The sequence below is a fragment of the Rhinoderma darwinii genome, chromosome 1 (genome assembly GCF_050947455.1).
Source record: "Rhinoderma darwinii isolate aRhiDar2 chromosome 1, aRhiDar2.hap1, whole genome shotgun sequence".
Lineage (NCBI taxonomy): Eukaryota > Metazoa > Chordata > Amphibia > Anura > Rhinodermatidae > Rhinoderma > Rhinoderma darwinii.
In genome coordinates this window covers 484,903,961-484,929,499 of record NC_134687.1, presented here as the reverse complement: position 1 = coordinate 484,929,499, position 25,539 = coordinate 484,903,961, and the positions used below count along the sequence as shown (strand labels likewise).

The 25,539-nt window shown below is 43.3% G+C and overlaps 1 protein-coding gene across 1 annotated transcript; it reads right to left on the bottom strand.

Annotated features, from left to right (window-relative positions):
• Positions 1-574: 574 nt before the first annotated feature.
• ERP29 (endoplasmic reticulum protein 29) lies at positions 575-19,754 on the bottom strand. The gene is made up of 3 exons (XM_075834959.1): positions 19,528-19,754; positions 14,832-14,970; positions 575-3,553 (listed from the first exon to the last, which is right to left on the bottom strand). Exons 1-3 carry the CDS (start codon positions 19,660-19,662, stop codon positions 3,051-3,053), a joined length of 777 nt encoding a protein of 258 aa, XP_075691074.1. The 5' UTR covers positions 19,663-19,754; the 3' UTR covers positions 575-3,050.
• Between the last annotated feature and the right edge of the window lie 5,785 nt (positions 19,755-25,539).

Sequence of the window (25,539 nt, the reverse complement as noted above, 5' to 3'; positions counted from 1 at the left end):
GAAATCTAGTCTACATGAGCGTTCTAGAGCTGGTCAAAGACACCGAGACCTTTCTTTGTTCTAAAAACGATCCTATATATAATCTTGTTCATTGCAATTTCTACTTACCATCAACACATAGTTTATCAATGTGAATGCGTTTTGGGGACAGGAACTGATGTGAGTGGTGGCAATCTCTGTGCAGTGCTGCAGAATACGTTGGTGCTATTTAAGCAACAGGAAATAAATATTGATTGTAGCAGTCTAATAACCTGTGTGAATGCAGAGTGCGACATATGTCTGGGAGAGTGGAGTGACCACAATCAATTTCTATATACCCTAATCCATAACCAGCAGGGTCTTCTCTCCTTTTGTTTCATTGTAAGTAGATATTTTATGGAAGAAATTAAACTCTAGTGAATGGGATTTTAAAAAAAAATCCTATTTACACAATGCGGCAGAAAACAGAGTGGTGTTCAATGCACTCTGCTTTATTTTTTAAAGTCGAAAAGTGTCTGAAGATATTGATAGTTAAGTTGCATTTTTTCTGTAAGAATTGTATATGGTGGAAAAAGTGACACAGGAGCCTTGTACATATGGTCTTCAGCCATTATAAAGATTATTATTTTGTGGACAATGAGTGTAACCAGGTAAAATAGGTAATGAACACGAAAAATTTAATACAGGACGGTTCTTTGCACATATTGAAGTACAATCCTGGCTACAATTACGTGTACAGACAAACAATGAAACAATGGAAGAAACAGAATATATTGCAAGAGACATGGGAAAACTCAAGTAAACTTAGATTATTACTGCATCACAGGTAAAAGGCTGGTAGGTTGGCCCAATGCAATTGAAATTATGATATATTATAAATCATTAAAAAAAACAAAAGTATAAAACAGTAGTGAGTGTATGTTCCCACTCTTAGCAAAAAAATGTCTGAAAATACACAGAGCTGTTTTCAAGGGAAAACAGCTCCTGATTTTCAACCGTTTTTTAATCAAACTCGTGTTTTTTCACAGCGTATTTTACGGCCGTTTCTGGAGCAGTTTTTCAACGGCTCCAAAAACGTCTCAAGAAGTGACACGCACTTCTTTTTTGCGGGTGTATTTTTACAAGGCCGTTTTGAAAAACAGCTGTGTAAAAAACGTTCCGTCAGAACAGAACGCCGTATTTTTTATTGAAATCAATGGGCAGATGTTTGGAGACATTCTGCTTCCGATTTTTTAGCAGTTTTTCGGGCCGTTTACAGCCCCAAAAACACTACGTGTACACATACCCTTAAAAGCTACAGGTGTTTATACGTACAGCGATTGCTGGGTACAGTACTACATTGATGGTGTCTCTTCTATGATACATTTATAGTGCATTGAAACATCTGTAACATTTCAGCAAATGGCATGCAGCTATCTCCTAAAAGTATAGTATGTGTTTAAATGAAATAGCTTGGGAGACAGTCACTTCTGCCGGTACGTACAGCTGTTCAGCAGAAGAAACTTCAAGTTTCTCAAAGTGGTTGTCTGCTTTGGACAATCCCTGTATGATAGAAGGGTCCCTTGACAATACGCAGATCATAAAGTATCCTCCTGCTGTGACCCCAGCGATCAGCTATGAGCTGTCAGGAAGAACGACAGGAAGTGTTCAATTTCCCTGCAGCACCACCAGAGGGGAAATTGGGCATTACAGAGTGCTCATGTCAAATTAATGGGTTGTCTGTGTAATGCAGGACAGGACAGGTCCTCCAGAACAAGAGAGGTTTTTTGTAATTGCTCTGCATTGGCTAATAGATGGGAATTCTGAACTGGGGACACCCCTCTATTAACTCAGAATTCCCTAATAGAATATATGTAAATGGTTTATCTAAACTAGAAGATCCCTTTAATTGTAGGTAATTGGATAATCCACACCAACCTTTCATATGGCTTGATGTTTTGTTTTTTTAGAGTTCAGAAAAAATATCGTCAAGGGGGTCAATAAAATAAAAAAAGCCATTACACACGACAGATCCCACGGCATTCCGGTTCCAGTACGCCTCGCCTCTGTTTGTTGACTTGGGTGCACGTATAGCCACGTGACTGCTGCAGCCAATCACTGGCCTCAGTGGTTTACTACACGGAACTGCAGAGGCCAGTGATTGGCTGCAGCAGCCACATGGTTATATGAGCATGTCATCTCGGCAGGCATGTCAACAAACAGCGGTGGGGAGAACCTGATTGGCTGCGCTAGAATGCCAGGGGATCTGTCAGGTGCGTAAGGTCTCTTATTGTTTTACTGCATTCTCTCCATGGCAAGATTTTTTTTATAAATTCAGAAAAGCCCTTTAAAACTTAAAAATTCTATTAAGGCACCATATATTATATCAACAAGCTATTATGAGGCAGGGGAGATTATCTCTTAAAGGGTAACTAAACGTTCAACAACCTTCTGACATACAGTGACATGTCAGAAGTTTTGATTGATGGGGTTCCGAGCACTGAAACATCCCCCAATCGCTAAAACGAAGCGTCAGAAGTGCATGTGTGAGCGTTGAGCCGCTTCGTTTCTGTTCGGCTTTTTCCAGAAAGCCGATGTATCGGTGTACGGGCTCATAGACTTTTTATTGAGTCCGTACACCGCTAAATTGATTTCCGGAAAAAGCCGAACAGAAACGAAGCGGCTGAGCCCTCATACGAGAACTTCTGCCGCTTGGTTTTAGTGATTGGTGGGGTCTTAGTGCTTGGACCCCCACCAATCCAAACTTCTGACATGTCACTATGACACGTAAGAGGTTTTTTGAACGTTTAGTTACCCTTTAAATTTCGAAAACTCCTTGAACGAGACACCAGCATGGTTCCATTTAATGGAATATAATACTGTATTGCTAAAAGTTTAGAATAAAATAGACACCGGTTATGTTGTCCAATAAACAAGAACACATTTTATATCAAAACCTGGGTGGATAACAACACTTTTCCATGGTAGGAATAGATGTAAACGAACTGTGATGGGTCATGTCAGAATGCTTCTTCTACAGTTAACTTTAACACTTGAGAAGTACTGTTAGAATAAATATGTTTAGTCTGTTTTCAAAGCTCTTCTTTGTCTTGATATTTTCTCTGGAAGCTGCTGAGAATATTGAGCCTCTTTTGTAGATCCTCTTTCTTGGACTCGCTCATCTTGTTCTTTCCAATCAGTTTTGTAATGCGTTCAAACTCGCCGTTAGCAAAATTCTCCCCTTGGTCCAGGATTTTGCTCATGATCTTCATATATTGCTCTCCAGACGGTTTCTCCAGCTCTCCAACACTGGCCAACATAGTCTGAGCTTTCTTCAGGAGCTCATTCTTCTCTTCTTGAGAAGTGGACTTCATGAACTCTCCGGCTAACATATCATAGTCCTCCAGGCATCCAGGCATGCCTAAATATACTCCATGAGTCTTCAACCAATGCTGGATAGCGCTGGTCTTAACCACTCCAGTGTAAAGAATTGGGTTTTCGATATCACCATTTACAAACAGATAAAAATATGGAAATTGTTCCTTATCCAGCTTGTACCTCTCACCCAACTCCATGTTAAGTTTATCTCCATAATCTGTAAAAGAACAATACAGAATAAGCACTGGAAGCAAGTTAAGGAAGGTAAGTGTGCCTAAAGCAGATCTGTCACGAGAATATGCGGTCCTATTTAAGGTCAGCATATTATCATGATAGGTCTGCTGAGTCATATACTAAATGGCACAAAAATATTTCGCTGTTTGTGTTATAATATGCGGTTACTGTAGTGTATTCTTCCTGAATTCATACATACGGCACCATACCTATCAGCCATAACATTAAATCCACCTGCCTAATATTGTGACGGTCCTCCTCGTGCCACCAAAACAGCTCTGACCCATTGAGGCATGGACTCCACAAGAGCTCTGAAGGTGTCCTGTGGTATCTGGCACCAAGACGGCATCCTTTAAGTCCCGTAAATTGCAAGATGGAATGGACTTCCAGCATATCCCGGATGCTAGTTCCTCAAACTATTCCTGAATCATGTTTGCAGTGTGGCATGGGGGGTTATACTGCTGTAAGAGGCCACTCCTATTGGTCTGCAATAATGTTGAAGTAGCTAGTATGTTAACCCCTTCCCGCCGTAACCATTTTTCAGATTTTCATTTTCGTTTTTTCCTCCCCACATTCCAAAAGCCATAACTTTTTAATTTTTCCGTCGATATAGTACTATGAGGGCTTGATTTTTGCAGGACGAGTTGTAGTTTTTCGTAGCACCATTTATTGTGCCATATAATGTGCTAGGAAAAACAATTATTTGTGGGGTGGAAAATGAAAAAAAACAGCGATTCCTCCATTGTTTTTTGCGCTTTGTTTTTACAGAATTCACTGTGCAATTAAAACATGTTAACTTTATTCTGTGGGTCAATACGATTACGGCGATATCAAATATATATAGTTTTTTCTATATTTTACAAGTAAAAACCTAAGTGTAAAAAATAAAATGTATTTTGTGTCACCAAATTCTGAGAGCCATAACTTTTTTATTTTTGCAACGTTTTGATCACTTTTTATTAAATTTATTGTGGGAGGGGAGGTGACAAAAAAAAAAAAAAAAAAAGAGAGATTCTGGCGTTTACATTTTTTATTTTTATTTATTTACGGTGTACACCGCGCGGGTTAAATAATGATATATTGTACCAATTATGTTTATTTTTTATTTTTTTACTATGCTCTAGGGGGAAAATGGGAAAAGGTTTTTTTTTTACTTTTAATATTTTTTACAAAAAACACCACTTTATTTTACAAATTTTTACTTTTTTTTATTTTTAACGATCCCACTCGTTACTTTGAAGTTTTGGCTGTAACATACAGCCGACACCCGCATAGTATGGATCGGGTTCATTCCGTGAGCCAATTCCGTACTTCCCCCTACCCGACTTGGGCGTATGGATACGTCAAATGTCGGGAAGGGTTTAAAGTAACATCCACATTAATGCCAGGACGTGATTCAACATAACAGGCCACCATCTTCCATTGCCCTATGGTCCAGTTCTGATGCTCACGTGCCCGTTGTAGGCGCTTTTGATGATAGACAGTGGTCAGCATGGGCCCTCTAACCAGTCTGTGGCTACGCAGCTCCAAACGCAGCAGGCTGTTATGCCCTGTGTGTATTATCACCTTACTTTGCCCTCATTAACTTTTTCAGCAATTTGTGCTACTTTAGCTCTTCTGAAGGATCAGACCGGACGGGCTAGCCATTACTCCCCCACGCGCACGAATGAGCCTTGGCCGCCTAGGTACGTATCGCCGGTCCACCGGTTGTCCTTCCTTGGACCTCTTTTGGTAGCTTACAACCACCCCACAAGACCTGCTGTTTTGAAGATATTGTGACTAGACCGGGAGTACAATGGGATCTGTTAGAATCATTTTGATCTGTTTTGTAATGAATCATATCATATCCAATATGGATCCTTTAAAAATGAACACGAAGTCAAAGTGAACATGCAGCAAGGTTAGACAAGTTCAGAACAATTCAGGACTGTTAACCAGTCAAACATGTGAAGTGTGAGTAATCGGCTTGAACACAAAGATCCTAACTATGTAAAACTTCCTCTGCTGGGAGTTCTTGGGGACAGAATAACAAACTATATTCAATATCTTCTGAGGAGGGATGACCTTTTTAGAAATGTGTCTTGCTGGAGGTTGATAATCTGGCTAGTTATTTTAGTCTTACAATATCCTTAATACAACTCCTAAAATTGTACAAGTGTTACTCAGCCGTTACATAGGGTCAAGAACATTATTGTATTTGTTAATCTTACCATAAAATCTCCCCCGAAAGTAATAATCCCATTAAGAAACAGACTTTCACACTGGCTAGCGTTAAACATCTGCTCTATTGGATTAGACATTTGGAAATCCAGTGTCTCCAATTTAGAAAGCTAAGACTGTCGTTGGAATGGAAGTTCTTCATGGGTAAACTTGATTTCTTAATTTAAGGAGGTTTCCCACAATTAATATTTATCAGCTACCCACGCAAATTGTTTCTAAATGTTAGTTTGCTGCCCCCAACCCATCACTAGTACGGGGGTCCTGAGTCCCACATTCCTCTTTACCAGCATGACGGGTGCTATGATTGTATCTTTTTATACATTTACCCAGGGCAAACTCTTGGAAATGTCATAATCATAACGATAATTGTTACGTTGTGAATGAGCCATTCACAATGATCCTACAGGTCAGATTATCATCGGACTAATAATTTAAGATTTTTTGATGTGATCACCATTAAAGTAGTGTGTAAATGTGAAGCAAAGGGGAGAGGGGGATAGATGGTATCCCATTAAAAGAAATAGCAGTGCTTTATAGGGATATATTTTCCTGCTTCCATACAAGCAGGGTAGACCACTGATATAAATGTATAAAATCCACCTGTAAACAGTTTAATAGATTCAAAGCTCATCAATAATGTATCTGAGCATTCAAGGCATAATTGGAATAACATAAGGATGCGTGTATAGCCCCCCCAACAAAGTACAAATTTTGCAAATCTGCATAGTCCTGTTTATTCTACAGTTGTCACTGAATGTCCTCCATGCTGCTTCATGTTTCCTGTAGAGGACTGCCTACACACAGCCCGTGACATGAACGCTGCTGCACACGCCAAAGTCTGCATCCTTTCACTTCTTCTGCCTTTAGGCAAGTGTCACACACACACAGTTTTGATTCAGTTTTTTGAGCCAAACATAGGAGTGGGCACAAAAAAAAAAAGGAGATACATAAGTTTTTTCTTTATACCTTTCCTTAATTTTGGATCCACTTGTCAAAAAACGGAGCCAAAAACCGCCACAAAAATGGCATCAATACTGTGTGTAATCCTGGCCTTATGGCGGCATCCATCATCATAACTCCATGTACAGAGCAGCACTTTTTAGCTGCAAACGTGAACCTATTGTCACGGTCACAGGGTATGTGGACCCACAAGGGCGCTCTGCAGTTGAAGAGAGGCAGCTGACCAGGTCTCAGTCTATACAAAAGTCTATAGCAGTTTGTAACACTCGGGTACCTGAACTAGTCCACACAGTGGCTGTGTCCTCAGCACGGATGGAGGTCGGTGCAGCAGGTTGCGCCAGACACTACAAGATGTGGCAGAAGACACTGGACGTGGAGAAGACACTGGATGTGGCAGAAGACAGCAGGTGCAGTAGGACACGACTCCAACACTAGTCGGCACAGGAACAAAAACAGCACGGGATACAGGAACAGGTAACAGGGCACGGCTAACAACTGGATCGGGAAACACTAAAGGGACCATTTGCAAGACAGACTTGGGATATACTAACAATGCCCAGGCAAGGATCAGAAGGGCTGGGGCCTTCGTATAGTCCAAGAAATCATATGGGTTGATGATGATGATTTTCATGTGCGCCCTTTAAGAGCGGGCACGAGCATGCACAGCGGACCAGAGCGGAAGGGAGCACTGGCGTCTCCTAGGAAGGAGATGGGGACCAGGCTCACAGATCCATGGCTGCGGGCGTCGGGAGGTGAGTAAACCGGATGGCCCGCGGCAATGGACGCTACAGTATCCCCCCCTCTTACGTCCCTTCTTCTTGGGGCCAGAGCGAGAGAGGAATTTCTTAATGAGAGCAGGAGCACTGGGGTTCTCTTCCGGCTCCCAGGAGAAAAACCACTCCAGTCCACCAAATAGAAAGTCCTTCCTCCTACCCTTTTGCAGTCCAGGATCTCCCTCACCTCGAACACATCAGAAGAACCATGGGAGCAACTGTGGAACTAGATGTCTTGCTGTAATGGTTCAGGACCACTGGTTTCAGGAGGGACACATGAAAGGAGTTGGGGATTCTGAGGGTAGGAGGCAGCCGCAGCTTATAGGAGACAGGGTTTATCTGTTGCAGAATCTCAAAGGGACCAAGGAACCTGGGAGCAAACTTGTATGAAGGCACCCTCAAACGAGAGGACAGCCAGACTTTGGTACCCGGAAGATACTGAGGCGGCTCTCTTCTTTTTGTATCCACTTTTCGCTTCATGCGATCGACTGCCAGCAAAATAGAGGTATGTGTCTGTTGCCAGATTTGCAGAAAGTCCCCAACTGCAGAGTCAGCAGCGGGTACCTAAGATGTAGTCGAAACAGGAAGAGGGACTCTAGGATGTTGGAAGTGGTGGACTCACTTGTGTGGTTATTGTACGAGAACTCGGCCCATTGAAGAAGCTGTACCCAGTTATCGTGCTGTAAAGAGATGAAGTGGCAGAGATTATTCTCCATGATCTGGTTGATCCTTTCGACTTGCTCATTGGACTGGGGGTGATAAGCTGAGGAAAAGTCCAATCTCACATCCAGGAGTTTACAGAGGGCTCTCCAGAACTTTGAGGTAAATTGAACCACCTGGTCGGACACAATGTGAAGGGGCAAGCCATGCAAGCGAAAGATGTGCTGAATGAAGAGACTCGCCAGTCGGGGAGCAGAAGGTAGGCCGGTCAGCGGGATAAAATGTGCCATCTTTGAGAACCGGTCCACCATCACCCAGACAGTGTTATATCCTGCTGAGGGAGGAAGGCCTGTGACAAAGTCCATCGCAATGTGCTGCCAGGAGGCATTGGGTACAGGCAGAGGTTGAAGCAGGCCGGCAGGCTTGGAGTGAGTAACCTTGTTAGAAGCACACACCGTGCAAGAAGAGACAAAGTCCAGAACATCTTTAGGTAGCGTGGGCCACCAGAAGTGACGAGCAATCACGTCTCGGGTTTTACGAACACCAGCCAGTTTAGAACTATCCCCCCAGCGGAGAATTCTTCTCCTGTCTGCCAACCGAACAAAAGTCCTCCCCGGAGGGATGTCTCTAACCTGCAAAGGATTAGCAGTGACAATGCAGGACGGGTCTATGATAGTTTGAAGGGACTCCACGGTGTCATCCGTCTCAAATGACCTGGACAGGGCATCGGCCCTCACATTCTAGTCAGCAGGACGGTAGTGGAGCACAAATTGGAAACGGGTGAAGAACAGCGACCACCTGGCTTGACGGGGATTTAGTCGTTGAGTGAACTGAAGGTAGGTAAGGTTCTTGTGGTCGGTGTAGACCAAGATGGGGTGAGCTGCGGCCTCTAGAAGATGTCTCCACTCCTCCAGAGCCAATTTGATGGCCAGTAGCTCCCGATCCCCAATAGAGTAATTGCGCTCTGCAGAAGAAAAAAAAGTCTTGCGTAATAGCCTCATACTACTGCCTTTCCTTTGGAGCTCCTCTGGAACAGAAGTGCACCTGCACCAAAAGAGGAGCATCCACCTCCAATGAGAACTGCCGAGATACGTCAGGACGATGGAGGATCGAGGCTGAAGTGAAGGCTTTCTTGAGGACTCTGCCTCTGGAGTCCACACCTTGGCGTTCACACCCTTCTTGGTAAGGGTAGAGATGGGAGCCGTCAGAGATGAGAAGTTTGAAATAAACTGCCGGTAGAAATTAGCGAATCCCAGGAACCGCTGTATGGTCCTCAGGCCAGACTTTAGTTTCTCAGGATCCATCTTAAGACCTTGATCCGAGATGATGCAGCCCAGAAAGGTCAAAGACCTCTTTTCAAAGATGCACTTCTCCAACTTGGCATATAAGCGATTCTCCCTTAGTCGCAGAAGAACCTGACGGACATGCCTCCGATGGGTCCTCAGATCTGGGGAGAAAATCAAAATATCACCGAGATAAACTACAACACAAATTTAGAGGAGATCTCGGAAGATATCATTGATGAATTCCTGAAAGACTGCGGGAGCGTTACACAGTCCGAAGGGCATCACTAGGTATTCGTAGTGCCCGTCACGGGTGTTAAATGCAGTCTTCCATTCATCACCTCGGCAAATCCAGATTAGGTTATAAACCCCCCGCAGGTCTAGCTTAGAAACATTTTTGGCTCCTCGTAAGCGATCAAACAGCACGGATATAAGTGGCAACGGGTATTTGTTCTTGACCGTGATCTGGTTGAGACCACGGTAGTGAATGCAGGGTCGAAGAGATCCGTCTCTCTTCTTAACGAAGAAGAAGCCGGCCCCAGCCGGGGAGGAAGATTTTCGTATAAAACCCCTCTCCAAATTCTCCTTGATATAGGCTGACATAGATAAAGTCTCTGGCAAGGAGAGAGGATATACCCGTCCACAGGGAAGAGAAGCATTTGTAACCAGTTCAATGGGAGAGTCATAATTCCGGTGTGGAGGCAACATCTCAGCCTCTCGCTTGCAGAAGACATCTGCAAAACTGGAATACGGAGATGGTAGATCGGAGAGTGACTGAGGCAGAGGGGGCATAACAGGACGAATTTGTGACAGGCAATGGCTATGGCATCTGGAACCCCATCGAAGAATCTCTCCGAAACTCCAGTCAAGAACCGGGGCGTGTAGGCGAAGCCATGGCAGACCCAGCAGGATAGGATTGATAGCCTTAGGAAGTACAAGGAAGGCGATCTGCTCAGAGTGAAGAGCTCCAACCCATAGTGTCAACGGCTCCGTGATGAACACAATCGGATCGGGCAAAGGTAGAGCATTCACAGAGGCAACAGCCAGGTGTCTTTCCAGAAGAACTGTGGGTAGATGTAAACGATCCACTATATCCTGCTGGATGAAATTAGCAGCTGTTCCGGAGTCAAGATAGGCGGAGGAGGGATGTGACGTCTTTCCAGAGACGATGGCCACAGGAATCGATAATTTGGAAGAGGTTTTAACGTTTGGAGACATCCCACCTAGCGTTGCCTCTCCAACCAACCCTAGGTACTGGAGCTTCCCGGTTTCTGCGGGCATTGGCACACAAAATGACCCTTAAGGCCACAATACATACATAGTCCAGAGGAGCGTCTGCGCTGCTTCTCTTGTTCAGACAACCGTACTCTGTCTACCTGCATGGGTTCTTCAGGTAGCACACTAGGGGAAGGCAATAGTGGTCTCTGGACCGAGGTGCTGGTCTGTGGCCCCGGCTCTCCTGTCAAACCTCTTGAATGCGCTCCTGGATTCTCATGTCAACCCGAGTGGCTAACAGGATGAGGGCATCCAAGGTAGAAGGAAGGTCGCGGGCCGCCAGTTTGTCCTTGATGTGAGAGGACAGTCTCTGCCAGACGGTCGCCACCAGTCCCTCATTGTTCCAGGCCAGCTCTGCTGCCAGGGTACGGAAGGAGATAGCATACTCCCCTACTGTGGAACCCTCTTGCTTGAGGGTCAACAGAGTGGCTGCGGCAGAGGATGTTCGACCCGGCTCCTCGAACACGTCACGAAAGGACTGCAGGAACAAGGCTAGGTCCAAGGATACAGGTCCTTGTTGCTCCAAGAATGGGTTCGCCCATGCGAGGGTCTTGTCAGCAAGAAGGGAGATGATAAATGCTACTTTGCCCTCCTCGGTGGGGAAGAGATGATCCGTAGCCTAAAATGAACCGTGCATTGGTTAATAAATCCTCTACATGCTCTGGGATCACCGTCATAGCAAGAAGGAAGATGCAGGGGAACTGTGGATCCAGAACAAACAGGAGCAGCAACAGGCAGTGGTACAGCAACCAGAGGTGGAACAGTGAGTTGATCCAGACGGACCATGATAGAATTTACAGCCTCAAGGAGTTGATCCTGACGTTTGCGTAGGTCATGCATCTCCAACTGTATCTTCTGGACTGCGGTCTTGGGCTGGCCAGCGGGTTCCATGGCCTGAGCGTACTGTCACGGTCACAGGGTATGTGGACCCACTAGGCCGCTCCGCCATAGCGGAGAGGCAGCTGACCAGGTCTCAGTCTATACAAAAGTCTATAGCAGTTTGTAACATTCGGGTACCTGAACTAGTCCAGACAGTGGCTGGGGCTTCAGCACGGATGGAGGTTGGTGCAGCAGGTTGCGCCAGACAGTACAAGATGTGGCAGAAGACACTGGATGTGGCAAACGACAGCAGGTGCAGTAGGACACGACTCCAACACTAGTAGGCACAGGAACAAGAACACAGCACGGGATACAGGAACAGGTAACAGGGCACGGGTAACAACTGGAATGAGAAACACTAAAGGACCATTTGCAAGACAGACTTGGGATATACTAACAACGCTCAGGCAAGTATCAGAAGGGCTGGGGCCTTCTTATAGTCCAGGAAATCATATGGGTTGATGATGATGATGATGGTTTTCATGTGCACGCGCTGGCCCTTTAAGAGCAGGCACGAGCGTGCGCACGCACTCTACGGGACACAGCGGACCGGGCGGAAGGGAGCGCTGGCGTCTCCTAGGAAGGAGATGGGGGCCAGCGCTCACAGATCCATGGCTGCAGGCGTCGGGAGGTGAGTAAACCCAACGGCCCATGGCCATGGACGCCACACCTATCGAACAAAGAAGGGTAGGATTGAGTCCCCAGATATGCTAGCGGATCCGAACGCAGCTTTTCTCCGCGGAATTCCTGAAAATAATGAACTATACCTTTGTTATTCACAACTTTTCCTGCCAGATGTATGCCAACATGACACTCTTTTGGCATACATCTGTCCCATAGAAGCTTATAACTACGGTCTAGTAAATCTAGCTAAACCTGTAGTGTGGACATGACCTAAAATATTTAAAAATCCTAAAAGAATGTAGAACGTATCAAAGCATTACTCAAACTGACAACATATACTGTAGTCTCTTCCACTTCATAGCTGGTATTCTAGGGCATCTACTCTAAACTACAGTTCCCACATTGCAACAAGTTGGTGCATGAAAGAATCCTATAAATGGCAATAAGTGGACACAGTCCTATGCAAATCCTCACGCAACTAGAAAAAAAAACTAGCAACTGCAAACAAAAGACAGTTAGCAAGCTTTGTAGTTCTATTTGACATCTGTTAGGCTTCTATTGTTGAGCACAAGGAAATAGTTACACCTTTGGCAGAGACTCAAGCTGTCTACAGTTGGCGCACCATCACAGCCTTGTCCAGCTGACTCACATTGGATCTACAGTTATAAAACAACACAGTAACAATACTAGTGAACAGTTGAATGCAGTTTATGTATGTGCAAATCTAAATTAACAAGAGGAAAAAAAAACAACTATTTCATATGCATGTAACAAGGGTTTGGTTTTATAGTTAATCTTAGTTTCAAATTATCTAGAGTACAGATTGTATACTACTTTCTGTCTCAATTTGCCCCCAATCAAAGATGAGGAATTCTCATCCACAACGGCTGGGGGAAAATGCAGCTTTTCCAGATGACATCATTCATTAGCAGCATCGTTCAAAGCCTGAGGCTCTGAGCATCTGGAGATCCCTTTAGTGCATGAGAGACAACGCAACCAAAAGGGCGGGCACCACAAATGTAAGACCTGGTGCACTCATTGCCACACATGAAAAAGGCAAAAATGTTTACAGAAAACAGAAGTGTGTGAAAAATGCAGTCGTGCGCACAGATAATAGGCAAAAATATCATTTATTTTAATGGGGTGACAGAAAAAAAGAAGACGACCAGTAAAATTCATTAAAAAATACCACAAATGTCAGTTATTCCCACACAGGTCAACCCCCTAACAAGCCAAAGGCCCTGTTCACACAGTTTTTTGACGCGGAAATAGTGTCGAAAACCGCGCCGAAAACGCTTCCTATTGATTTCAATGGGAGGCATTTTTTCCCCGCGAGCGTTTTCTGCCTAAAAAACCCCATTTAAATCAATGTAGACGCCAAAAAACGCAGTGAACAGCCGCGGTGGTTTTTGACACATTTTTTCCTGTGCCTGTTGAAGAAAGAGGTAAAAAAATAAAAAATAAAAAAAGTCTGCAAAAAATGTGTGTGATGCAAAAAAAAAAAAAAAAAAACTGAGCTGATTTTTCCAGCCAGAAATTTCTGTCTGCTAAAAACTCAGTGTGAACTAGGCCTAAGGCATAAATGAAAAATCTCCATGAAAAGTACTATCCAAAGTGTTTAGTGAACAAACGTATAAGCTTAATAGAGGACTATGCAAATAAATGCAAGTGCATAAAAAAGCTCTAAAATAACATAAGAAATATCACATTGCAACAATGATACAACATCAAAAAGTGCCTGGTACAGAAATGTTACCAAAAAATAAAGTGGTAGAAGGAAAGACGTGCAGCCCCACGCGTATCGCCACAAACTGTACCTTCGGTACATGAGACTTCGGCAGCTATTTTGCCGCAACATGCAGGAGCCAGACGTCATCAGCAATTATCTAATATCGGTGACCACGCTGGTTGCATTAGTAACAACATGTAACTAGCAAATTTATTTATTTTAATTTTATTAGCCATTAGGATAAATAAATAAATATATGAAAATATATAAAATAATGGATTAAATATCATTGTATCCCTTTGCATCACGTATCTCCCTGACACCAATTGAATGCAATTCTATACTAGAGAAAGCTTTGCAACATTAGTAACATTTGTGTTAGGCCGGATTCACACGAGCGTGTGCGTTTTGCGCGCGCAAAAGGTCCATAAAAGCTCCGTGTGTCAGCAGCATATGATGCGTGGCTGCGTGAGTTTCGCGCAGCCGCCATCATTATGACACTTTGTTTGTATGTTTGTAAACAGAAAAGCACGTGGTGCTTTTCTGTTTTCATTCATAGTTTTGACTACTGTAGCGTGCATCCCGCGCGGCACACGGAAGTGCGTCCGGGTGCCGTGCGCGGTTTTCTCGCACCCATTGACTTCAATGGGTGCGTGATGCGCGAAAAACGGGCAAATATAGGACATGACGTGAGTTTTACGCAGCGGACATACGCTGCGTGATAATCACTGACAGTGTGAACGGCCCCACTGACTAACATAGGTCCGTGCGACACGCGTGAAAATCACGCGCGTAGCACGGACGTATTATACGTTCGTCTGAATAAGCCCTTAGATACATAAACAACATTAGAGTTACCGGAGATCCCAATGTCAGCCACCAGAAGTTCTTTACTGGAAGATGAACTTTCTGCTAACTGTTTGAACTCATCCTGCTTTTCTCCATATGGATACTGAGTATCAAACTTTACCAACACAAACTTCATCTTTGGAATAACCTGCAATGAAAGATAAGATGTCATAATTTATGGAAATATATGTTATGTCAATGATTGCTGTCTTTACTGGAAAGAGAAAACGCAATTATCTCGTTCTTTTTTTTAAAAAAATAATTTTTTGTTACTACACTTTCATACATATGTCTCTAATCATGATTTTTTTTCTTCCTTTTCAGTTTCTTACCACAGTGTCTCAGTTAGTGATCAGGCATCAGAGTATGTACAGCTTTGCATCAATTTTTTTTTATTGCTCCTATGTATCTATTAAAAAAATAAAATAAACTTTAAAAATAATTTTTATTAAAATCTTCTGTTTTGTATGTATGGCATTTTATGCAGACTTTTGTGTCTCCGTGGTTACAGACTACAAAGAAACCATGTGTAGTCTGACACTAACATTTTGCTAACATGCAGGACAGATTTAAAAAAAAGGAAAAATGAGAGCAGGATCAGACTACAAATACAAAGGGTTTGTAGTTTGTCACAATGAAGACACATAGGTCTGCATGACACTTGTAGACAACACAATGTAAGAATATTTTTAATAAAGGCAAAGTGGCATAATTTTTTTGTTTGGCCAATAATAACAAAATAAAAGAAAAAAATTGTTGCAAAAGTGTAAGTGTCCTGTAAAAACCAAGTTGACTCAATTTAACTAATCATCTCCCTGTAGTTTTATTACCAATACCCAGGACACCTTTTCCATGACGTGAACAACAACGACGGCACCATCAAACATCATAAATGTGGTCTCTGTCTTATAGGTGCACTGAACTTTTTATTAGAGGGATTTAACCACATGCTGGTTGAAACATCAACCACAAGAACTCTGCCAATTTACACAAAGGTCACACAAGCTTATTGCTTTTTTCAATATGTACTTTAAACTGCAACTCTGTGTTTAATTAACAGTACACAATTTGCACTACTAGCTGGGCCATGAATAAATTTGGCGTGCCCAGAGTGTAGACATAGACCTCTTAGTATGGGGTAGGAAAAGTTTAAAGTCAATGATATCAAGGAGAAACCGCACCATTGTTCAGATAGGGTGGAATTTTCAGCGAGCGAAATAGCAAATCGCCTCGCAGAAAATAAAAATGGCATGTAACTTCTTGACGCGTATTCTGCCACAAAAGCTGCGTCGGAAGCCACGGGCAAATTATCCCCATTAATTGGAGTTATTCTGCGTTTGAAAAACACGGCTGTAAACTGCCAAAGTACACAAGAAATCTGAGGGTCTGTCCCGAAATGGGCAGCGGTAGATCGATAGAATACATGTCATATTTTTCCAGTGGAAAAATACGTTGTGTGAACAAGGCCTTAACCCCTTGGCGACATGTCACGTACTTGTACGTGCCAGCCGCTAAGGGGTAGTATAGAGTGTGCTCACGGGTCGAGCGGGTATCAGCTGTATGTTACAGCTGACACCCCAGCGCAACGGACGCAATCGAAGAACAATTCGATTCTGCCCGTTCAACTACTTAAATGCCGCTGTCAATCGAGGCCGCTGCATTTAAGGCGTTAAAATAAGGGCCACGGCCCCATCTGACGTGCCATTGCCCCCCCCACGCGATGCGATCGGGGGTGGGTGATGGTTGTTATGGCAGCCTCGCTGGTTCAAGTCCCCAAGGGGGACTAATAAAAAAAGTAAAATACAGTTAAAGTTTTTTTTTTAAATGTACAAAAAAAATATTAAAAGTTGAAAAAATGTATATATATTTTCCCTGAAGTAATGCTAAAAAAAAAAAAAAGAAAAGTTAATAACATTGAACTGCCAGCGTTGTTCTAACGCTTTTTTTTTTCCGCATTATTCGTGGCGTATTTTGCCTGTAGCCATTGAATCTAATGCAAGGACCATGGGCAAAAAATGCCGCCAAAAAAAACGCTCCGAAACGAGCGCTGCAGGATTTTTCTGCCTCCCATTGATTTTAATGGGAGGTCATAGGTGGAAGCCATAAGAAGAAGGAACATGCTGCATTTTTTCCCCCTGAGCAGCCAAGAGCTGCTCGGGAAAAAAAAAAACAATGCCTCTGTGTGAACTGACACTAAAGGGGTTATCCAGAGAGACAAAATTGATGACCTATTCTCAGGATAGGTCATCAATATCTGATTGGTGGGGTTCCGACTGTCGGCACCCCCGACAATTAGCGGTTTTAAAGGGTCCACAGAGCTTGTGCAAGCGCTGCTCCATACTGCAAAATGCCAAAACACTTGTAGCGGGGGTTCACAGTAAGGGTATGTTCACACGACAGCGTCCGTAACGGCTGAAATTACGGGGATGTTTTCAGGAGGAAACATCCCCGTAATTTCAGCTGTAACGGCATGTGCAGGCACTTGAACGCCGCGTCCATTATGGACGTAATTGGCGCTGCTTTTCATTGGAGTCAATGAATAACGGCTCCAATTACGCCCAAAGAAGTGACAGGTCACTTCTTTGACGCAGGCGCCAATTTACGCGCCGTCATTTGACAGCGGCGCGTAAATATACGCCTCGTGTGAACAGACAAACGTCAGCCCATTGCTTTCAATGGGCAGATGTTTGTCAACGCTATCGAGGCTCATTTTTCGGACGTAATTCGGGGCAAAAACGCCCGAATTACGTCCGTAATTAGTGCGTTTGAACATACCCTAATACAGCCTGCTCCTATTCAAGTATGGAAGAAGGCAGTAATACTATGAGTATTGAGCATGAGTACCGCGGCCCATTTAAAACAGAAAACAGCTGATTGGCGGGCGGACCCCCTCTAATCAGATATTGATGGCCTATCCTGAGGATAGCTCATCAATTTTATCTCTCCGGATAACTCCTATGCTTAAAGGTTTATTCCCAAATTGAGTAATTTATTTTTATTTATAATGCATACTAATCCGAAATTGAATTATAAATCTATTCTGGTTAAAAAAAAATAAAAAGTTCCTTCCCGAACTACCTTTTTTTCAATCTTGATAACTCAGCTAGTGCTGGTTATCTTTTATAAAAGGAGGTATGTGCGGCTCGATGTCAATCAAGTCGCTCTGCAGTGTGTGTGCTCCCGACGTTGCTAGATAATGTAGTTCTAGCAGCATCGGGAGAACGATCGTCTCAACCAGGCATGGTAAGCGTGGTTGAGACTAGCCCCCCCCCCCCTAATTCCCTAGATAGTTTTATACTAGCACCTTTACTTTCAAGGCACCCACGCCACTCCTCACTGCAACCCCCGCCACCCTTCCCTGTAACCCATATCCCCCCTCGCAGCAAGCCAACTCCCCCCTTGCAGCAACACTCCCCCCCTCCACCTGTAATAACTCTAGTATCTAAAGCCAACCACTGATATATCCACACGAGCGGGGTGGGGGGGCCGGCATCTAATGCGCATGCGCTGATATGCGCGTTCACAATTACAATGACATTCTCTCCTAAGGATGGAGAGGATATCATTGCGCATGCGCGGCCACCGCTATAGGAAAACAGCGGTGGCCGGATCCTAGACAAAGAGCAATAAACAAAGAGGGACTGACAGCGACATGGAACACGGATATCACGAAAACGACATCGCTGGGATAAAGAAAGGTATTTGCAAAAATTACAGGTTGAGCTTAATAGCCGCATTCATGAAGATGGAAATAACCCTTTCACTGGGTAATTGAATTTGCCTGGGTCATGGGATTTGTCCGCTTCTGTTCTTATCTTCTTTCGCACGGTAATTTAGAAAAAAGATATAAAGGTATTTTCCCATGGCAAATAAATCGTAACCAGAACTTCCATTTGGAGTTTAATCCTTTTATTAAGACAGTGTGTGGTCATCAAACACTACGTACGAGTATGCCATCCCATCCATTTACCCCTGGGGCTAACATGTGGTCTAGAATTATTTTTATTAAGAAGAAATAGCTAAAATACCACATGTTATTAGGGTCGCCAGTTCTTGGCAATGCTGTGGCATCTAAGAAGCGAAACAGACACAAACTACAGAGAGACAACAGAGATCTAAACACTAAATGAAACGTTCCTTGTATGATGTATAGAGATTTCATGGGTAAGAACATGAATGAGAAAATGTTAATAACTAGGACCGCGACAGTCTATGGGCAGGGACTGACCACAACACAGATGTGCAGGGAATTCTAGATTCCCACAGAAAGTGCTGCTACATAATCCACCAATCAGGTTGGAGGAACATAACACTTGGGTTTATAGGATTGGTCAGAGAATGACAGCACAGCCTGGACTGTCACCTCCTATTTGCTGCAATTTGTTTATGGGGGAGGGGGGGGGGGCATGTTTATTGCGTATTAACGCTTTGTGTACTCAAGACAAGTTGCATGGTCAATGAAATCATCACTTGTTATGATCATTCAAATAAAAACAAAATATTGGAGGAAATAAACATCAATAGTAAACATCGATGTTCAGTAAATAGGTCATTGCGCTATGCAGAGAATAGCAGGCATGGAATGCAAGTGTCAGTAAATAGAAATAATGGATGGCATTAGATCTGATAAATAAATGCTTTCTGTATCCTATGACTGCATGTACGTGGGCATGAAATGGCAGAGATCTGTATGCAGTGCCACTACCTTATAGAAGGTGATCTGGTCCAGGGATAAGGAGCCCTTGGTGTGCAGGGAGCAGCAGCATTGCGGGATGCTCCAGGCCGCCAGCAGCAGCACCAGCAGTGCACGTGGAGCCGTCACTCTGCATCTTCTCGCCATGATTTTAGGAGGAAGATCAAAGGCTGGGGATGAGCAGGGGTCACGTGATGTGGTGCCGCCTGAACACACTTCCGCTCTGACACATGACAGGTCAAAGTGGAGCTGTCATGTGTCTCTCTTCTCTCTCCTCTCTAACTGTACTGATCTGTATGGTACAATTCTGCCATCCATCAGTCTGTATTTACCACCCCAACGTGGAACAAGGCATTTTCTTCCCAAATCACATACTAGTTGAAGAGCAGAAGAAACGTCTGATATACATACAGCACTTCCGAGCAGGTGAAGTTTATGGTATATTCAACTGCTGCAGATTTTTTCAGATCCGCAAGTGAATGTGCGTGTTTTATCTAGGGTCACACGATCAGGAGTTGCCATAGGCAAAGACAACGAGGGTTTTATATAGAATTCGCAGCACAAATACAAGTCTCACACTCAGATTTCTGCCACGGATGTGGAATCAAACGCAGCTTTTCCATGTGGATTTTCAGCACGGAATCCTTGTAAATAATAAACAGGCTGTGGACTTTAAAATACGCAGCGTGTTCGATATTCTGTGCTGATTTTTACCGCTGCATGTGAATGGGGTGTAAAATACCCCATATTATATAAACCCAATTTCAAAAATTATTTTTAATACCAAAATATTGGCCTACTGAAAAGTATGTCCAGTATATGCCCTCAATACTTGGTCGGGGCTCCTTTTGCATGAATTACTGCATCAATGCGGCGTGGCATGGAGGCGATCAGCCTGTGGCACTGCTGAGGTGTTATGGAAGCTCAGGTTGCTTTGATAGTGGCCTTCAGCTTGTCTGCATTGTTGGGTCTGGTGTCTCTCATGTTCCTCTTGATAATACCCCATAGATTCTCTATGGGTTTTAGGTCAGGCCAGTTTGCTGGCCGATCAAGCGCAGTGATACTGTGGTTATTAAGCCAGGTATTGGTACTATTGGCAGTGTGGGCAGGTGCCAAGTCCTGCTGGAATATGAAATCAGCATCTCCATAAAGCTTGTCAGCAGAGACGCATGAAGTGCTCGAAAATATCCTGGTAGACGGCTGCGCTGACTCTGGACTTGATATAACACAGTGGACCAACACTGCTGCTCAGTGTCCAAAGTCCTGTTTTCAGATGAAAGTAAATGTTGCATTTCATTTGGAAATCAAGGTCCCAGAGTCTGGGGGACGAGTGGAGAGGCGTCAATCCAAGTTGCTTGCGGTCCAGTGTAAAGTTTCCACAGTCAGTGATGGTTTGGGGAGCCATGTCATCTGCTGGTTTTGGTCCACTGTGTTATATAGAGAATCTATGGGGTATTGTCAAGAGGAAGATGAGAGACACCAGACCCAACAATGCAGACGAGCTGAAGGCCGCTATCAAAGCAACCTGGGCTTCCATAACACCTCAGCAGTGCCACAGGCTGATCGCCTCCATGCCACGCCATATTGATGTAGTAAGTCATGCAAAGGAGCCCCGACCAAGTATTGAGTGCATATACTGTACATACTTTTCAGTAGGCCCACATTTCGGTATTAAAAATAATTTTTAAAATTGGGCTTATATAATCTAATTTTCTGAGACACTAAATTTGGGGTTTTCATTAATTGTTAGCCATATTGCAACCGGGCCCCGAAGCCAGGGGGGCCCACGGCCCCCCGCACCACATCAATGAAAAGTTACTATAGTAACGGGGGCCTATGTAATAAACTAGACGGGCCCCCGTTACTATAGTAACTGACAGTACTTACATTCCTTCTTCCGGAGCGCAGCGGAGGTCCTGACATCACAGCGCTGTGCGAAGCGCATGACGTCACAACGCTTTGCGCTGCGGACAACATCCCGACCCTGGATGGAGTCAGGACTTCTGCTGCGGCCGAAGAGGAGGGTAAGTTTAATACACTGTCTGCTGGAGTTGATGGGTCGGGGTCTGACTCCCGGAACCCCCGCCAATCAGCAGTTTTGAAGGGGGTGCAGCGCTGGTACGAGCGCTACTTCCCCTTCATTCCGGTCACTTTCTCACACTAATTGCCGCACGATCCAGTACCTGACCATTTGTAGTGATGGTCGGGCACTGGGGGGGGGGGGGGGCGCAGGCTGGTATTATTAGGCTGGGAAAGCCCAAAAACAGTGGTCCTTCCCACCCTGGTAATGCCAGGGACCCCAGGGTAATGCTGTGTTGTATCTGGCTGGTTATGGAAAATGGGGGGGGACCCCACGTCATTTAAGAAAAAATAAAAAAATAATTGGAAAGAACAATGTGGGTTCTCCCATTTTTATAACCAGCCAGATACAACACAGCAGCAGCAGCCTAGCATTACCAGGGTGGGAAGGGCCACTGTTTTTGGGCTTTCCCAGCCTAATAATACCAACCTGCGGCCGCCCCAGTGCCCAACCATCACTACAGATGGTCGGGTACTGTATCGTACCCGGCTCTTCCCGATACCCATGGTGGCGGTGGGTACTGGGGTAATAATGGGGGTTAGTGTTAGCCTCTTCATGTCTAACACTAAGCCCCGCCTTCGTGATGGACGATGTCAACCAGCCAGCGGCCATTACTAAGGTGGTAGTAATAAAGTTTAGAAAAATACAGACATAGGAAAAATATTTTATTGAAATAATAATCCCACACAACCCTTGTTATCCATTTTATTGAAAAAAAAAAAAAAAATCATCATCGAAGATGTCCTGGAATCCGAGGTAGTCCAACAACCGAACTTGTAAAAAAACACAAACACAAAAAAATAATTAAAACATAAAAAAGAAAAACAATTATTATTCTTACCTTTCCTGGGTCCAGCGCTGGAGCCGCAATGTCAGCAAGCTGGGCCCTATATCTAATCCTATCATGTGTGATACTGTCTGCTGAACTACTGTATCTAATCCTATAAATGTGTGATGCTGTCTGCTGAGCCACTGTATTTAATCTTATGTGTGATACTCTTCTGCTGAGCTACTGTATCTAATCCTATCATGTGTGATACTGTCTGCTGGGCCTTATGTCAAATCCTTTAATGTGTGATACTGTCTGCTGAGCTACTGTATCTAATCCCATCATGTGTGATACTGTCTGCTGGGCCTTATATCTAATCCTTTCATGTGTGATACTGACTGCTGAGCTACTGTATCTAATCCCATCATGTGTGATACTGTCTGCTGGGCCTTATATCTAATCCTTTCATGTGTGATACTGACTGCTGAGCTACTGTATCTAATCCTATCATGTGTGATACTGTCTGCTGGGCCTTATGTCAAATCCTTTAATGTGTGATACTGTCTGCTGAGCTACTGTATCTAATCCCATCATGTGTGATACTGTCTGCTGGGCCTTATATCTAATCCTTTCATGTGTGATACTGATTGCTGAGCTACTGTATCTAATCCCATCATGTGTGATACTGTCTGCTGGGCCTTATATCTAATCCTTTCATGTATGATAGTGTCTGCAGAGCCACTGTATCTAATCCTATCCATAGCTATAGGGTCGGGTTGATATAGATATGCTGTCTCTTATATACACATATACGTACACGCACACACATTTTTTTGGGGGGTATATGTATTGGGGCTATTTAAGACCTTGGTGATGCCCCTGGCTGCTAGTGCTGCATAGTTGGGTCACTTAGGAGACCCAGCAATGTAGGTGACAGCTGCGGGCCGTCGGCCGTTAGAAGTTAGGGGGGGGCAAGAAGAATCTTTGCATCGGGGCCCATGAGCCTTTAGCTACACCCCTGAGTGTGTGTATATATATATATCTATATATATATATAGATAGATAGATAGATATATATATATATATATATATATATATATATATATATATATAGCACACAAGAAGACAGCAGCACTCACTAATGAATAATCGACCAGGTGCCCAGCAAAACGTCCCGATCCTAGGACGTATAATAATATATAGCAGAAGAAAATTTGCAGCACTCCAACATGAAAAAAATGGTGGTTTATTCAATCCAAACTAACAGCAACGTTTCAATCCTACAATAGGATCTTTATCAAGGCTTGATAAAGATCCTATTGTAGGATTGAAACGTTGCTGTTAGTTTGGATTGAATAAACCACCATTTTTTTCATGTTGGAGTGCTGCAAATTTTCTTCTGCTATATATATATATATATATATATAAAAAAGTAGAGATCTTGCAGCACTCAAAGTGGTGAAAATAAAGTGGTTTATTCAGCCAACAAACAGCGACGTTTCTGTCCAACAATAGGACCTTTATCAAGCATGCTTGATAAAGGTCCTATTGTTGGACAGAAACGTCGCTGTTTGTTGGCTGAATAAACCACTTTATTTTCACCACTTTGAGTGCTGCAAGATCTCTACTTTTATATACTACCTAGTCCTTGGATCTGGATGGCTTGCTTGGCACCTGTGCATCTTTTCTAGTGAGTGCTGCTGTTTTCTTTTGTTGCTATATATATATATATAGATATAGAGCTATCTATCCATACATTTAGATAGCTCTATCTATCTATCTATCTATTCGTCCAATAAGAGACAGCACTCCAATTTGTGATGGGAAAAAACGGCTTTTTATTAGCCCCTGTGCGACGTTTCGGCTCTTTACATGGAGCCTTTCTCAAGCATACAAACAGTGTAAAAGCATGTGCTATATATGGAGACCACACAACTGGTCTCATTAGGCAAGTGATTTAACATAAAACATAAATAAGTACAAAGATACAAAGATGTTGCATCAGTAAAAGTTATAAAATACAAAGAAGTGCCATTGTGTATATATGATGGTCCTCAGATCAATCCGGGCCATCCAGTTTACAGCAGAAAAATGATAATTAGTGAACAACTTTAAAAAAAGTGCAGGTGCACATCATATAACAAATTAAAAACATGAGCCTTGTGTTTACCTCGGATCCATGTGTTCGGGTTGTAGTTCCGGCGCCTGAAAAGTGGGGTGGCGACTATCTATGACAGAGTAGTCTCTTGCTACAGCGCACTTTTGTGCATGCGCAGTACCACTATGAGGCAGGCGGAGGCCATCTTAGTACAGCATACAAGGCCAACAGCGGCCATGTTTGTATAATCTTATTGTCAAAATGAAAACTTTATTCTAGGAACCGTGCACACAGTCGGTTGCGTCCATGTACAGCATAAAGGGAACTTAGAAGATACCAAAAAAAATGCAATTTAATGGAGATGACAGGGAATACACCCAGTCACCAATCATAACTGCACTGTGAGATATAGACTAGTAACTTTAAGAGTCAAAAATATGTTGCGTTGAAGATGCGCATATAAATGAGAGCAGTTGATAGAGACTTAAGGTAGCCATTTATAGATAAAAAAATGGCAAAATAAAAAGGGAAGACAGTCATCATACATATCCAGAAAGGATTATGATGATTATGGTAATGTTACCCCTGGGAAGATAGCAAAAAAAAAAAAATATATTTCTAAAAACGCATGAAAAACGCTGTACAAAACGCATGGTGTGCACAATATCCTTAAAAAAAAGAATTTTTCGCAAAAATTTTTTATTTATTTTTTTATCTCCCAAAAATTTTTTTGGGGCAGATATATTCATATATAAAGTATTATTTAATGCAATTGAATAAGATACCATAAGAAGCAAATCATAACAATGTGATAAAGATGGTCCGATACCCCGAAATTGTGGATCCAAGGTAAAACACAGGTGATACTTGATATTTTCTGTTTATCAGAGATCTGGAAGAAATGAAATATCTATCTATCTATCTATCTATCTATCTATCTATCTATCTATCTATCTATCTATCTATCTATCTATCTATCTATCATTTTCATTCTGATTCCTATCTGTCATAGACCCACAGGAGTTGTCATTCACGTTTCCGACATTCCTAAAACCACATCTGCCTACATGTGCTGCA